Source organism: Mobula birostris, chromosome 3 (genome assembly GCF_030028105.1).
Source record: "Mobula birostris isolate sMobBir1 chromosome 3, sMobBir1.hap1, whole genome shotgun sequence".
Taxonomy (NCBI): domain Eukaryota; kingdom Metazoa; phylum Chordata; class Chondrichthyes; order Myliobatiformes; family Myliobatidae; genus Mobula; species Mobula birostris.
The window spans coordinates 178,841,446-178,856,861 of record NC_092372.1 but is presented as its reverse complement, the minus strand read 5'-3'; the positions used below and the strand labels follow the sequence as shown (position 1 = coordinate 178,856,861).

Sequence of the window (15,416 nt, the reverse complement as noted above, 5' to 3'; positions counted from 1 at the left end):
GCGTACATTGACGATTTAGTGGTCTGGAGTGACACGTGGGAGGGGCACATTGTGGCAGTAGGGGAGCTGTTTAAAAAGCTGTTTGAAGCCAGCCTGACAGTGAACCTCGCAAAAAGTGAATTCGGCCACGCGAAGGTCACTTATATGGGATTTGTGGTAGGACAGGGGCAGCCGGCTCCGATGCAGGCTAAGGTGCGGGCTATCTCTGAAGTCCCCACCCTGACACACAAGAGAGCCCTGAGAAGGTTCTTGGGGATGGTGGGGTACTATCGGAAGTTTTGCAAAACCTTTGCGGATATTACCCTCCCTCTTACTAAGCTCTTGCCAAAGAATGCGAGGTTTGTGTGGGACGACCTTTGTTATATTTGTCCAGCACGGAAACCACTGATAATTTACACTGATCACAACCCATTAGTGTTTTTGGCCACTATGAAGGATAAAAACAAAAGGTTGCTAAGTTGGAGCCTGGTCTTACAGGAATTTGATATTAAAATAAAACATATAAAAGGAACGGACAATGTGATTGCTGACTGTCTGTCAAGGTGTTGAGAACTTAAAGTTCTCTGTATTAGCCGAATAGCTGATGAACCTGTATATTAGTGTGTATCTAATAATGTATTCATGCCCATAATTTTTACCCTGGTAAAAATCCTTTGAAGGGTAGGGGTGTGACGACAAACCAAGTTATCAGACGATTGATGCTAATGAGAGAATTAAGGGAGACAATGGAGAAACGTTCAAAATGTTAATGAGAGAGGAGAGAGAGATAACGGAAAAGAAATACAATTCAGAATATTGACAGACCGGTTGCTTTGAACCTGAACTGTTTGAAGTTTGATGGACAGGCGATACCCCAGCAGGGGGATAAAAAGTACAGGTTCGCTAAGGCACGGGACACACCACGAGATCACGAGATAACGAGACCCTGGAAGAGCGGTGTGCCCCCACAAGTTGGTGGAAGTTTGGAGGTCCGGTTCGTGGATACCAACCATAGACTCACAGGGTGAAAAGGTACGATTGGTGGGAACCTGGTGTGTGTGTCCGTCCTTGCCTGGGTGCCGGGTTCAATGTGGAAGAACAGTCGTATCCGGAACAGAGGGGTCACAGTCGGTGACCACAGCGGGATAGCAGACATAAAAGGGTCCGACCGAAGCCAACTGCGAAGAACATCAAAGGTCTGCCTGAATCAAATTTGCATCTCTCTCTCTCTCTCTCTCTCTCTCTCTCTCTCTCTCTAACAGCACAACAGCGATTACTGTGAACTGTACTAAGCTGAACTGAACTCTGCGTCACTTAAGACTGCGATAGAGCTTGGTTGATTCCTGTTACCCTAGTTCTGTGTACATGTGAGTTTTATCATTGCTAACCTGTTGCATTTATATCCTTATGATTAGAGTACTGTGTTACTTGTTTCTTTAATAAAACTTTATTAGTTCATATTAATCCAGACTCCAACTAGTGGTCCATTTCTGCTGGTTTGGCAACCCAGTTACGGGGTACGTAACACAACATATCCACAGACTGGTCAGCTGGGAAGGAAGAGGAAGCAGTCGAGAGAGTTGGACCACAGGCATGGTTCAGCATTTGGATCCAGTTCAATTTCCAAATCAGACCAGGAATGGTAAAAGCAGGGTTGTCTGGTGGCTTGAAATACCTGTTGTTCCTGCCCTTTTACCCATGTACAGTCATTCCTTTCCATCCACATTCTCACATCCTCATCTGTCTACCCTGAAGAGTAAATGTTTGTTGCACAATTTTTACAAGAACTAATGGTGCCATCCTCCTTATTTTGTTTCAGAACACCACTTCTCTCATGTGAACAGCCATGGAGAGGGAGAGGATGACAGAGAGAGGGGGAGAGGGGATAGGGAGGGAGGAGGGGGAAGGGGGAGGGGGAGAGGGAGAGGGGGGAGGGGAGGGGGAGGGGGAGGGGAAGGGGGAGGGGGAGGGGGAGGGGAGGGGAGGGGAGGGGAGGGGGAGGGGGAGGGGGAGGGGGGAGGGGGAGGAGGAGGGGGAGGGGAGGGAGAGGGGAAAAGGGGGAGAGGTGGAGAGGGGGAGAGGGGGAGAGGGAGGAGAGGGGGAGAATGGGAGGGGGAGAGGAAGAGGGGGAGAGAGAGAGGGGGAGAGAGAGAGGGGGAGAGAGAGAGGGGGAGAGTGAGAGGGGGAGCGGGAGGGATACTGTCCAGAGGTAGTGGGTGTTGGGTTAGAGAGGAAAATAGGAATTGTTGAAGCTAACATAAAAACGAGAATAGCAGAGCTTGGACCCAAATAGTTGCGAGTGAGACAGAGTCAGAGTCAGAGACTCAGAAGTCCAGATAACCCTATCTTTGATCTCCTTCTTTGTCTGTTGATGGTGCAAAGTATTGGAACACAGGCAAACACAGTGAAATGTAAGGTTTGCTGAACTGCAATTTAGTGTATAATTAAGGCCACAAAATAAATAGTATTATTAATTTAGTGCATGGCTTTGGTGAGGTCACATCTTAAGTAATGTGTGCAGCTTTTGTTTCCTTACCTAGGAAAGAGATTAAATTTTCTGCTGATGGAGTGCAGGAAAGAGTCACCAGACTAGTTTTCCCAGGGATGGCAGTTCATCAGCACTTTCTCAAGAGCAATTAGGGATGGGCAACTAAATTGTGACTCAGCCTGCAAAGCCCATATTTTTGAATGAATACAAGTAAATGAGCTGAACAGGCGAAATGGTCTGCTTCTCTTCCTTAACTTTCAAGTGCTCTCTTAACAGCAGGAAAGAAATGAAGCCCAGAATAGTTACACCACTTATGTCATTTTTCACAACATTTGATGCGTTGGGTTCAGATCAGATGCTCCCACTCCTTGCAGCCTTGACATTTTGTCACTTTGTCTTGCATTGAAGTCCAGGAAAGCTGTGGGACCCCAAAGGCTAAAACCCATGTCAGTACATGGATGCAGCTCCATACAATTCCCATCAAAAATTCTCCCCACAGTCTGTCCTAAGGTTGAGAAATTTTGCCATTCATTTCTTTCAGAAATACAGCTATTAAATTAATATGATTCAAGCAAATGGCTTGAATTTGATTTGCAGCTGTCATTTTGACCAGCTTTCAAAATGATGAGAGCAAATAAAGCCAGTATATTTCACAGATAAACATAGGTTTTAATCTGAGTTGGTTTTTCACAAATGCTAAATTACTGGATCTGAATAACATACCTGCTGGTACAAGTTTAAAGGGAATATTCAACAATTACCTCTGCTTATGTGTTAAAATGTTAATAGACTTTCAAGTTACTTCACTCTGTAACTCTCTTCTTTTCATTAATAAACCTTCACTAATAGAAACATTTTACGAATTCCATAAATGTTCCTAGAGATAATCTGCACACTGTTTATTCTGTTCACTGTAAACAATTCTATGCACAATACTGTTTAGGTCAGGTGCACAATTGTCAAGATACAGTATATTGTCTGCATGTTGACATTGTAGTGAAATACCACTGGACTCACTACTGGTTCAATGAATTGTTAAATATGTAAAATAAAGTGGATTCTGGTTAATTTGGACATTAGTTAATAGGGGCAGCCATTTATATGGGACAACTCTTAAAGAACAAAAAATAAATTGAGAAAATAGCTGGGATCCCCTTCATATTGTATGGCCATTAACATGACATGCTTAGAGTGGTGGGTTTTTAAATAGTGTCTGTTGCATGAGCTTGTGTTCACAAAGCTGGGATTTTCGCCATTTATAGTTGACGAGAAGTAAGCTGTCGGACAACTTGGAACTGTTGTGCTCACAAACGATTTCACTACTTCAACAAGTTAGGAATTATGAAGAAATTGAAGGCATTGATAATGTTACAATAAAAATGAAAACTTGAAGGGTGCAGTCATCCAAAGCATTGCATGTAGGCAGTCCATTATCTGCACTGATACTGTTCATTTACAATCGATCCAAAGAACACGGCAGATGAACTCCTCTGTCGATTGTTCTCAGTTTATTGTCCTATAGAGGTATTGGTAATGTTCCAATTTGTCCTATATTTCATTTAAATACATAAATTGTTACTCCGTTAAATGGTAGTTTATCTGTTTTACACCTTTTAACTACTTCCACGAAACTTTGGCTAATTGGGGCAGCAGCTTCATTTAGGCCAAAATGTACCGGTTGGGATGTGTCTCAATTAATCAGAATCCACTGTACCCGGTGTGTCTTCAATGGAGATGAGTCCGTCTATTTTCTTTTGGCACTCCTGGCATTTAACTACTAATTGTACCAGCAATCATCAAACTTTTAAAGATCATGTTTATGAATAATAATTAAATCCATCTTTTCTACCCAATGCTATATTAGAGGTTAGTGGTGGGAGGGTGGGGAACGAAGTGAAGAAATAAGCAAATTTTTGCTTATTCTCTTTCACTCTTTGATGCAACACAATGGATTTACCAGTGAATTTGCCACTTAAGCTAACTTGGAAGCAAGGCTGCTTGCTAGCTAATTAAGTCTTCAATTACTTCTTTTAAATGGTGTTTTTAACAAACTGCAGAATAAGAACATATAAAAATACTGAAGTAAATTAATCCAATAGTTTATTTTAAAATATTTCCCTTCTTCCAAATCCCATTTTCTTTTGATCATGTGTACACAACAAAGAAAGTGAACCTGTGACCTTGCCCTCTGAACTTGATGGTTTCTCCACATGTCCCTGGAAGACATCGTTCTGCCATTCTCTGAAATGATACAACTGTGCATGGTAGCTTTATTCCAGGAAGCTGAACCTACATCTGTCTTACCAAGGCAAATTAAATAGAATTTATAATGGTACAGGAATTTACCTCATTCACTCCTCCACCTTTCAATTGTGAACAAATTCCACCAACATATGCTGCTCCACTCTGGGTTTCAAATGTTGTTCCCCTAAAAGTAATGGTAAACGTATATCAAAAGAAGTATCAGAGTAATTGTGTTTACCATGTGTGATTCTATACAGATATTCAAACAGTGCCATACAAAATAGGGTGATTCGATTGATATGCTAGAGCTCATTTGTGTCTGTGTTGCAAAACCTTCTTGAACTCTGACCAAATTTAGGATATTATTTATTCACTGTAATCAATCTTTTGAATACCTTCCCCGCATACAATTTTGTCTGTACCATATTTGTTTCATTCCCTACATTGTAAATATCAATAATCAAATGGATTTTGAATTAAATTCACAGCAAAGGGAATACACCTAACTGAAAACATTAAGTGCCTAGACCACCTTTTACTCCAGGAAATGCAACTGGGATGGGTATTTTCAACGTCATGGTGGGACTCACAAAAGCTAGTGGTTTATAACCAGAGGGTCAGAATCTCCATAGGGGTTCTCCCAATCTTCCACTGTGATTTTTGTGGAAGAATGATCCATGTTCTGGAGGGGAGAAAAACATGAATGGATATTTTGGTCTTGGATCTGTGGATTCTCCTAATTTACCACATCTAAAAACAGAAAAATAATTATGTAAACCTTGTAGCTAAGTTGTTAGGTGAATAAAATATTTTCTTTCTATTGCTTAAATAAGATTTCCCATTGATAGATTATGTTTTTGATGCTGTAACTACTTGTAAGGTTTGCATCTATCTGCATGTCCACACTATGACCACTAGATGGCAGTATGGGGCAGCAAGGAATCTCATTGCTTTGAGGATTGGCACCACACCAGAGGAGTTATACAATGAAATACCTATGGAAGTTTAAATAGATCTGAATATCTGAAATGCACAAATTTTATTAGTTTTCAGATACGTTTTTCATCGAACTGCAATTATGTCAATTCTTTTAAATTTACGTACCAACTCTCAAGAAAATCACATATAAATTATGTTTACTTTTTTTGTTAAAAAGTCAGTACTATAGTTAAATATTTAGATACCTTATGGGTGTTTTTTAAAAATTCTATGATATTCTTGGTTCCTCTATCCCTTGCCTCCTACCAACAATATAGCTGAAATTTTCAACAGACTGTAATACAGGCTGTAATATAGACTGTCAGTTGCTCTCGATGGGCTGACCTCTGACTTGTCCCCGGTACTGCCCTTCCTGCTTGGCAGAAATCCATTGTCAATCCCCACAATCCTGTCCTGATCTCTGGTGATGTTAAGAACTAGGTATTCAATATCCACCTTACTAACAATCCTGTGGAATAAGACCATAAGACACAGGAGCAGATTTACGCCATTCAGCCCATTGAGACTGTTCCACTATTCCATGATGGCTGATTTATTAACCTTCTCAAACCCATTTTCCTCCCTTCTCCCCTTAACATTTGAGCCCCTAACTAATCAAGTACCTATCAACCTCCACTTTAAATATACTCCACAACTTAGCCTTCACAGCTGCCTGTGACAATGAATTCCTTGGATTCACTGTTCCCTGGCTGAAGGAATTCCTCCTCATCTCTGCTCTAAATCGGCATTCATCTCCTCTGAGACTGTGCCCTCTGGTGCTAGACTCACCCACTACAGGAAACATCCTCTCCACATCCATCCTATTTATGCCTTTCAATATTCTATAGGTTTCAATGAGGTCCCCTTCATTCTTCTAAACTCCAGTGAGTACAGAACCAGAACCATCAAATGGTGCTCATACATTAACCCTTTCATTCCCAGAATCATTCTCATGAACCTCCTCTGAACCCTCTCCAAAACCTGCATGACACTTCTTGGAAAAGGTGCCCAAAACGGCTCACAATACAAGTGCGGTCTGACCAATAGCTTATAAACCCTCAGCATTACATCCTTGCTTTTATATTCTTGTCCTCTCAAAATGAATGCAAACAATGCATTTGCCTTCCTTACCACTGACTCAACCTGCAAAGGAAACTTGCACAAGGACTCCTAAGTCCCTTTGCACCACTGATTTTTGAATTTTCTTCCCATTTAGAAAATATTCTATGCCTTTATTCCTTCTACCAAAGTACATGAGCATACACTACATTTCATCTGCCTCTTCTCTACCTATTCTCCCAATTCATCTAAGTCCTTCTGCAGATTCTCTGCTTACTCAACACTACCTGCTCTTCTACCTATCTTTGCATCATCTGCAATCTTGGTCTCAGAGCCATCATTGTTCAGAGTTCTAAGTAAATTTATTATCAAAGTACATATATATTGCCATTAATTCTGTCATCCAAATCACTGACATATAATGTGAAAAGAAGTGGTCCCAATGCCTACTCTTGTGGAACACCACCAGTCACTAAGCAGCCAACCAGAATAGATCCCCTTTATCCCCACTGTTTGCATACCACCAGTCAGTCAATCTTCTATCCGGTAACACCATGGACATGTATCTTGTTAAGCAGCCTCATGTGTGGCACTTTGTCAAAGGCCTTCTGAAAATTGATGTAAACAACATCCACTGACTCTACTTTGTCTATTCAGCCTGTTAGATCATCAAAGAACTCCAGCAAGATTAGGCAAGATTTCTCCTTATTGATACCATGCTGACTTTGGCCTACTTTATCATGTGCTTCCAAGTACCCCAAAACCTCATCCTTAATAATAGACTCCCACATCTTCCCAACCACTGAACTTTGGCTAACTGGCCTATAATTTTTTTCCTTCTGCCTCCCTTCTCAAAGAGCGGAGCGACACTTGCAATTTTCCAGTCCTCCAGATCCATTCCAGAATCTAGTGATTCCTGGAAAATCATTACTAGTGCCTTCACAATCTCATCAGCTACCTCTTTCAGAACCCTGGGTGTAGTCCATCAGGTCCAGGTGACTTATCTACCTTCAGACCTTTCAGCTTCCCAAGTACCTTCCCCTTAGTAATAATGCAGGTTTTGCCACGTAAAATGGTGGAGGCGTTTCATGTTTGAGAACTGCTGCAGCAACTCATTTATTGAACACCGAAACTACTTCTTTATGTGCCTTGCGTGTTACACGCTTGGGCGATCATGGCTGTCCACATCGAATGATCCCTCGCAGCGTCAACGATATCTTGCACACTTAGATCTGTTAGTTCTTTCACAGTGTCCATGTATTTTCTTCTTTGCTTTTCTCTTCCGTGTTTCCCAGGCATACGGCCTTGTAATGTGAAGCATTCTATTTCTCCCTTTCTGATGACATGGCCCAGGAATTAAAGTTTCCTCTTATTTAATGTTCTCATTAAAGATCTTTTTGTATAGGCACGTTGGAGTACTGTCCCATTAGTTACCCTATCTCTATATGATATTTTCAGCATTCTTCTAAGAAACCACATTTCTGTTGCTTCTAAGTTTCTTTGGAGTTCTGGTGTCATAGTCCATGTTTCGGAAGCATACAGCAAGATTGACCAGATGGGTTTCATTTTTTGGAAGTTGGTTTTGGCATTAGCAATTTTTCTTTTTATTTCTACTTTACTTCTAGCATCTTGTGATATAAAGCTACCAAGGTAATTAAAGCTGGTCTTTTGTTCAATCTCTTGGTTACTGATGTACAATTAGCAGTTGGGAGTATCCTGCTGTTTTGATATTACCATACATTTGGTTTTTTTACAGTTGATGGTTCAACCAAAATCTGCACTTGTTTGTACTACGTTGTCTAGGAGGATTTGTAGGTTTTCTGCAACACTTGCTATTAGGGGGGTATCGTCTGCATATCTTATATTGTTGATGTTAACACCTCCAATTTTTATTCCATCTAGGTCTTCTATTTCTCTGAGAATCATTTCACTATAGATATTAAATAATTCTGGTGAGGCAACGCATCCCTATCTAACTCCTCTTTGAATTTCAGTACAACTGCTTATATTATCATCAATTTTTACCGCCGCTGTTTGGTTCCAATATAAATTTTGAAGCAGTTGTTGGCCCCTTCCGTCAATGTTTAGTTTAGCAAGAATTTGAAATAATTTTTCATGTTGCACTTTGTCGAATGCTTTAGTGAAATCAATAAAACATAAAAAAGACATCATTTTGATATTCAATTGCACTTTCTGAAAGCATTCGTAGTATGAAAATTGTGTTCCTTGTTCCTCTATCCTCAATAAACCTATATTGCAGTTTAGAAGTTTCTGGCCTTAACTTTTTTTTAATTTGACTCAGAACAATTGTCAACAGAATTTTTATTATGTGACTCATAAGACTGACTGTTGTATAGTTTTCGCAGTCAATAGTTCCAGGAATTTTTGGCAGAGTTATGAATACTGATTTCAAGAGATCATCAGGCAATACACCAGACTCATATATGCCATTAAACAGTTCAAAAAGAATATCTATGCCCAGATCTTCTAGGGCTTGCATCATTTCCACTGAAATTTCATCAGGTCCAGTGGCTTTACCATGTTTCATGCTTTTCATTGCTTTAGTTATTTCTTCTTTGGTAATAGGTGGGCCAGAATTAGGGTGTTTAGTATCTGGGGGTTCCGCTCTATTACCTTCAAAAAGCTGCTCTATATACTGAATCCACCTCTCAGATACTTTATCTGGATCTGTTAGTATGGATCCATCTGCTGATCTTATACATCCTGTAGAGGAGGTTTTCTTAATTCCAGTAATTTCTTTAACTTTCTTGTGCATTTCTTTGCTGTTGTTAATATGGCCTTCTACTTCATTGCATTTTTGAGTCAGCCATTCTTCCTTTGCAATATTGCACAATTGTCTGGTCTGTCTGTCTCGCTCTCTGTATTGCACTTCATTATTCTTCACTAACCTTCTTTGTTCCATCAGATTTAGAATTTCTTTGGTAATCCACCCCTTGTTGGTGTGTTGGATTTCTTGTACTGGGATTATCTCCTCTGCTGATTGCTGTACAGCATATTTAAATCTGTCCCAAATAGGTGTTGTTTCATTTTTGTTGAGGTGTTCTTCTACAGCTGTTTTGAATTGTTGCTTAAGTATGCTATCATTTTTAAGCTCTCCCAACATATACTTCTTTCTCTTTTTTCCACGTTTCAGTTTCTTTAATTTTGTTTCGATGGTAACAATTACTGGATGGTGATCTGAATCCTGGGTAGGCTTTAGAAGTTGTGATATTATTTCTAAAGCGTTCATTGATGGTAATGAAATCTATTTGATTCCTTGTTCTATCTCCAGGGCTAATCCAAGTACACAATCTAAGTGAATGGTTTTTTATACCAAGTATTGGTGATCACCAAAATACTGAACTCAAAGCATGCTAAAAAACCTTTACGTAATTATGTCATCACATCAGACCAGCCTCTTAAAGGGAGACCCCAACTCAATGTCTGTGATAGTGAATTCTGTACATTTCCACCAATTACATTACCCTCCCCACCTCAAGAACTCACTAAAGCTGGCATTGTGAGCCTGTACAGAGGTTGACGAACTGCATGGCTTGGATCCTGTGTTCTAAGGGTGGAGGACTCGTCCTGCGGTGCATGAACATGCTCCTGATCATGTCATGATGGCAGCAGGATTCTCCAAATCCTGGCAGGCCAGTTTAAGGTGATCTACCAAAATATGTTCAGGTTTATCCATCTTACCTAAGATAAAAGTCTTTTCTCCCCATTCTGAAACACAGCACAAGCCATTGTAAGGGGGCCTAAGGGGATGTTGGAGTGTATTATGCTGGACAAAAACAAACGAGGAAGAATGTCAGTCAACAGGTGCCCAAGAGTGCTGTATGCCATGATGGGAGGTAGGAATAGGTGCAAAGGAGTTGAATTTACTGAGGAGGGTGGAACATTATAGAGAGGCTGACCAGGCGGTCATGGCATCAGGAATGAAATCACCTGGCACTCGTAACAGCTGCCCGAATACCAACTCATCGCCTGAGACTGCAGGTCCTCCTTTGGAGCTGTTCTGAGCCCCAGCAGGACACACGGGAGCCGATCATGCCAACACTCATCAGTCAGAGAAGCCCTCAGAGCAGCAGTGAAACCACACACATAGGCGGGTGATACAAGTTGTGACGTATCCTAGTGCCGAGGTTCTGGCCATTGCAGCCCAGAAATTTGATATGAATTTGGGACTGCGGTCAGAGGAGATATCAGATGGGGTGCCAAACCGAGCAACCCAAATGCTGGTAAATGCCCGAGCCTCGTCTGCAGCCATCTTTGATGCTAGGGAGATGACTTTTAGCTACCTGGTGGTATGTTCCATCATGGTATAGGGATGCGTAAGACCAAGGGGGGGGGAGAAGACCAATAAGGTCTACATTGACATGGTCAAACTGTCAGTCAGTGACCTCAAAAGGTGCCAATGGTGCCTGAATATGACAGTTACTTTTGTCTGCCGGCACTCCACACAGGCCGCAGTCCAATCACGCGTGTCCTTTTGAAGCTGTGCCACAGAAACTTTAGTGCAACCAGTGCAAGAGGCCATGTCTGGAGCCTCCAGTTTGTGGGCATGATGGGACAAAGGTAACCCATGTTGGCTTAAGCACTCAGACAGTATGCGGAGATAGGATACACATTCGGATTTGGATGAACTGGTGACAAGTATGTCATCCAAGTAAACAAAAAAAAATGGAAGTCTTTTAATATAGGATCAATCAGCTGTTGGAAAGTCTGTGCCGCATTTTTCAACCCAAACAGCATGCACAGAAACCCAAAGAGGCCAAATGGGGTTATCACAGCCAGTTTGGGAACATACATAGAAAATAGGTGCAGGAGTAGGCCATTCGGCCCTTCGAGCCTGCACCGCCATTTATTATGATCATGGCTGATCATCCAACTCAGAACACCGCCCCAGCCTTCCCTCCATACCCCCTGACCGCCGTAGCCACAAGGGCCATATCTAACATCCTCTAAGCACACAGCCCCTAACTAGATCAACTTTGGAAAAAAATTACTTCCCAGCTAAACATGCTGAAAAATCATGCATGTGTGGGACTGTGCAGCGATCAGGGGTGGTGACCTCACTAAGGTGTCGGTAATCGCCACACGGGCGGCAACCACCATCGAACCTAGGGACCATATGGTGTGGTGAAGCTCAGGGGCTATTCAACCGGCATACAATGCCAAGTCTGTCCATGTTGGCAAAATCAACCTTCACAGTTGCCAGCTTTTCTGCGCGTGAAGGCATGGACTGCTGGGGCCAGTTGTGGAAGTGTGGTGCTCAGCACCATGTTTGTGATTGCCGTGGAGAATGTAGGCTTGGTGAAGTTTGGGAATTCACCCAACCATCAAGTGAACTCACATACAGTGGTGCATGACCCAAAGTCCTTGACATCCACAAGCAGTTCTTAATATTAACCAACAGTCCTTGGGCATGCAGGAAATCTGCACCAAGCAGAGGTCTAGTCACTATAGCCAGGACAAAGTCCCATGTGCAACGTCATCCATTGAAGCAGAGTGTTACCCATTGCGTCCCTTAAGTCTGGATCTTGCTGTTGTTGGCGACCTCCAACGAGGTTTCCTCACTCTTTGCCTTCGCATCAACAGGCGATGCCGGCAGCACACTCACTTGAGCACCCGTGTCACACAGGAAGTGTCACCCTGAAAGGGTGCCCGTAATGAACAGTAGATAGCCCTGGCAGCTGGAACCCATGGTGTTCACAGACCTCTGATGTCCTGATACGCTGGCACTGTCAAAACTGCAAGGCAGTCAGCACTTCCTAGTGTTTGTAGCGATGCAAGCATGGTAACAGCACAGACCCGGTATCACCTGTTTCATAGGCACAGGCATCCTTACATTGAGGGCTTTGTTGACCAGGCTTATTGAGGACCGAGCTAGGATAGACTATGAATGTATGAAATACAAGTGGCCTGGAGAATTCAGACCAGCCTCTTAAAGTGAAACCCCAACTCAATGTCTGTGGTGGTGAATTATGTACATTTCCATCAATTATGGTATCCTACAATAACAACTACACTCAATTCCGTTCCCCCGACACTCTTGAATTCCTGGCATTTTGCTATTGTCTTCCACAGTGAAGACTGACACAAAATACTTACTGAGTTCATCCGATGTTTCTTTGTCCCCCATTACTACTTCTTCAGCATCACTTTCCAGCAGTCCAATATTCATTCTCATCTCTCTTTTACTCATATCTGAAAATAGTTCTGGTATCATCTTTTATATTATTGGCTAGCTTACCTTCATATTTCATCTTTTCTCTCCTTATAGTTTCTTTTAGTTGCTGTCAGCTGGCTTGTAAAAGCTTTCCATTCCTCTAACTTCCCACTAATTTTTGATTTTATGCTGTCTTTGACCCCCCTTGCCACCCACAGTTGCTTCATCCTCCCTTTAAAATACCTCTTTATCTTTGGGATGTAGCTATCTTATGAATTGCCCCCAGAAACTCCAGCCATTGTTGTTCTGCCATCATCTTTGCTAGTGTCCCCTTCCAGCTAACTTTGCCCAGCACCTCTCTTATGCCTCTGTAATTCCCTTTACTCTACCGTGATACTGACACATCTGACTTTATCTTCTCCTTCTCAATCTGCGGAGTGAATCATCAAAAATCTTAGTGAAAATTAAGTCTGTGAAACAGTGATAGAACATTGACATGAAGGCTTTGGAGGGGATGCAGGTGAAGTTCGTCAGGATGTTGTCTGGATTAGAGAGTATTAGTTATAAGTAGAGGTAGAAGATATAAAAGCCTGGAAGCATGAACCACCAGGCTCAAAGACAGTTTTGCCCCACTGTTACATGACTATTAAATATAGCCTAGTACAATAAGTTGAACTCTTGATCTCACAATCTACGTTGTTATGACCTTGCACCCTATTGTTTACCTTCTCTGTGCTTTCTCTGTCCCGTTTGCTCTTTATTCTGCAACATTATTGTTTTACCTGGTTCTACCTGAATGCACTGTGTAACGATCTGATCTATACGAATAGTATTAAACAAACTTTTCATTGTAACTCAGTAGGTGCGACAATGATAAAACAACTCCCATTCTAATAAACATCACCTAATCACCACCCCCACCTTTCTCCATACTGAGACAGTAGTTAGCCTTTCAGGACCTGGGCTCTACTCACAATTCAGTGAGATCAGAAGGCTGCCTGTTCGTATCACGTCGGGGGTCAAGATAGCATAGTGGTTAGCATAACGCTTTACAGTATTGGCGACCCAGGTTCAATTCCCACTGCTGCCTGTAAGGAGTTTGTATGTTCTCCCCGTGACCATGTGGGTTTCCTCCGGGTGCTCTGGTTTCCTCCCACTGCAATGATGTACAGGTTGGTAGGTTAATTGATCATTGTAAATTGTCCCTGGAGTAAATTAAGGATTGCTGAAGGTATGGCTCAAAGGGCCAGAAAGAGGCCTATTCCATGTTGTACTTTAATAATAATAGATCACAGCTTATCTGGGAACTAACCCCATACAACTTTTTTTTAATTGTTTCTGTATGCAGATCAGGACTGACAATACCTTAAATGAGGAGAGCTGGCCCAGTCTTGTTGCCTTCTACCCTTCCTCCGCTATCCTTGCTGAGAATCGATCAGCATCTCTCTGAGATCATTTCCCTCTTTCAGCAGCCCCACTAACCCTTCTCACTCCACAGTCCACTGATAAACATACTGGAGGAAGTGAGGTACTATCTGCTGGATTCTCTACTTCAAGCCTGCAAAACCATTAAACATCTTCATTCTCATACAAGGTAAAACTTTCACTGTAACAAATATGATCCCAAGAATGGCTCTGCTAACAAAAGTAATACATAAATTACACCAATTTGAACATAGAACAGTGCAGCACAGAAACAGGTCCATGGCCCCATGACGTCTGTGCTGATGATAATGGTGCCATATTAAACTAGACTGTCTGCCTCCACGTGATCAATATGCCTCCATTCCCTCCATTAGGCACCCGTCTAAATGCCTCACAACTCTTATGGTTGCATCTGCTTCCATCAATTCCCCTTGCAGTGGTTTCCAGGCACCTACTACACAGTGTTAAACATTTACCTGGTACATGCATTTAAACACTCCTCTTCTCATTTTAAATTCTTCTCCTCCAGTATTTGACATTTACACCCTGGGAAAAAAGTACTCTGACCACCTACATAATTTTATATACTATCAGATCTCCCATCAGCCTTCAATGTTTCAGAGTAAACACTACAACTTTGCACAACCACAACTTATAACTAATACTCTCTAATTCAGGCAACATCCTGATGAACTTCATCTGCATCGTCTCCAAAGCCTCCACATCAATATTCTATCACTGTTTCACACATGACAATTCAGTCGGGTCCATTCTTTGGAAGAAACTGCCAACTCATTTCATCAGGAAAGTTTTGATCCTTGCAAACACCAGAGAATGACAAAAACATTTCAAATTTGATCACATACATCCAACTAAAATAAGAAATGTTTTCATGCTTAATTCAGCTCTGGCTCTAAAATCACTTCCAGGAAGGGAGTTGAACATTCTAACTCCTGTAAACTTAAACATAAATTTTCAATGGAATTCTTAATTCAATTTAATCTTCTGCCTAGATCGCAATGATATGAATATGATGTTATCGCAATTTCATTACTTGGACGTGGCCTA

The 15,416-nt window shown here is 41.7% G+C and overlaps 1 protein-coding gene across 3 annotated transcripts in view; it reads right to left on the bottom strand.

The window, feature by feature from the left end:
* The window catches only part of LOC140195455 (disintegrin and metalloproteinase domain-containing protein 22-like), a 345,726-nt gene that overhangs the window by 142,064 nt on the left and 188,246 nt on the right, over positions 1–15,416 (bottom strand). For all 3 annotated transcript variants that reach the window (XM_072253768.1, XM_072253769.1, XM_072253771.1), the window contains exon 12: positions 4,814–4,895. In XM_072253768.1, coding sequence (XP_072109869.1) covers positions 4,814–4,895 — 82 coding nt within the window. The remainder of the gene's footprint in view (positions 1–4,813; positions 4,896–15,416) is intronic.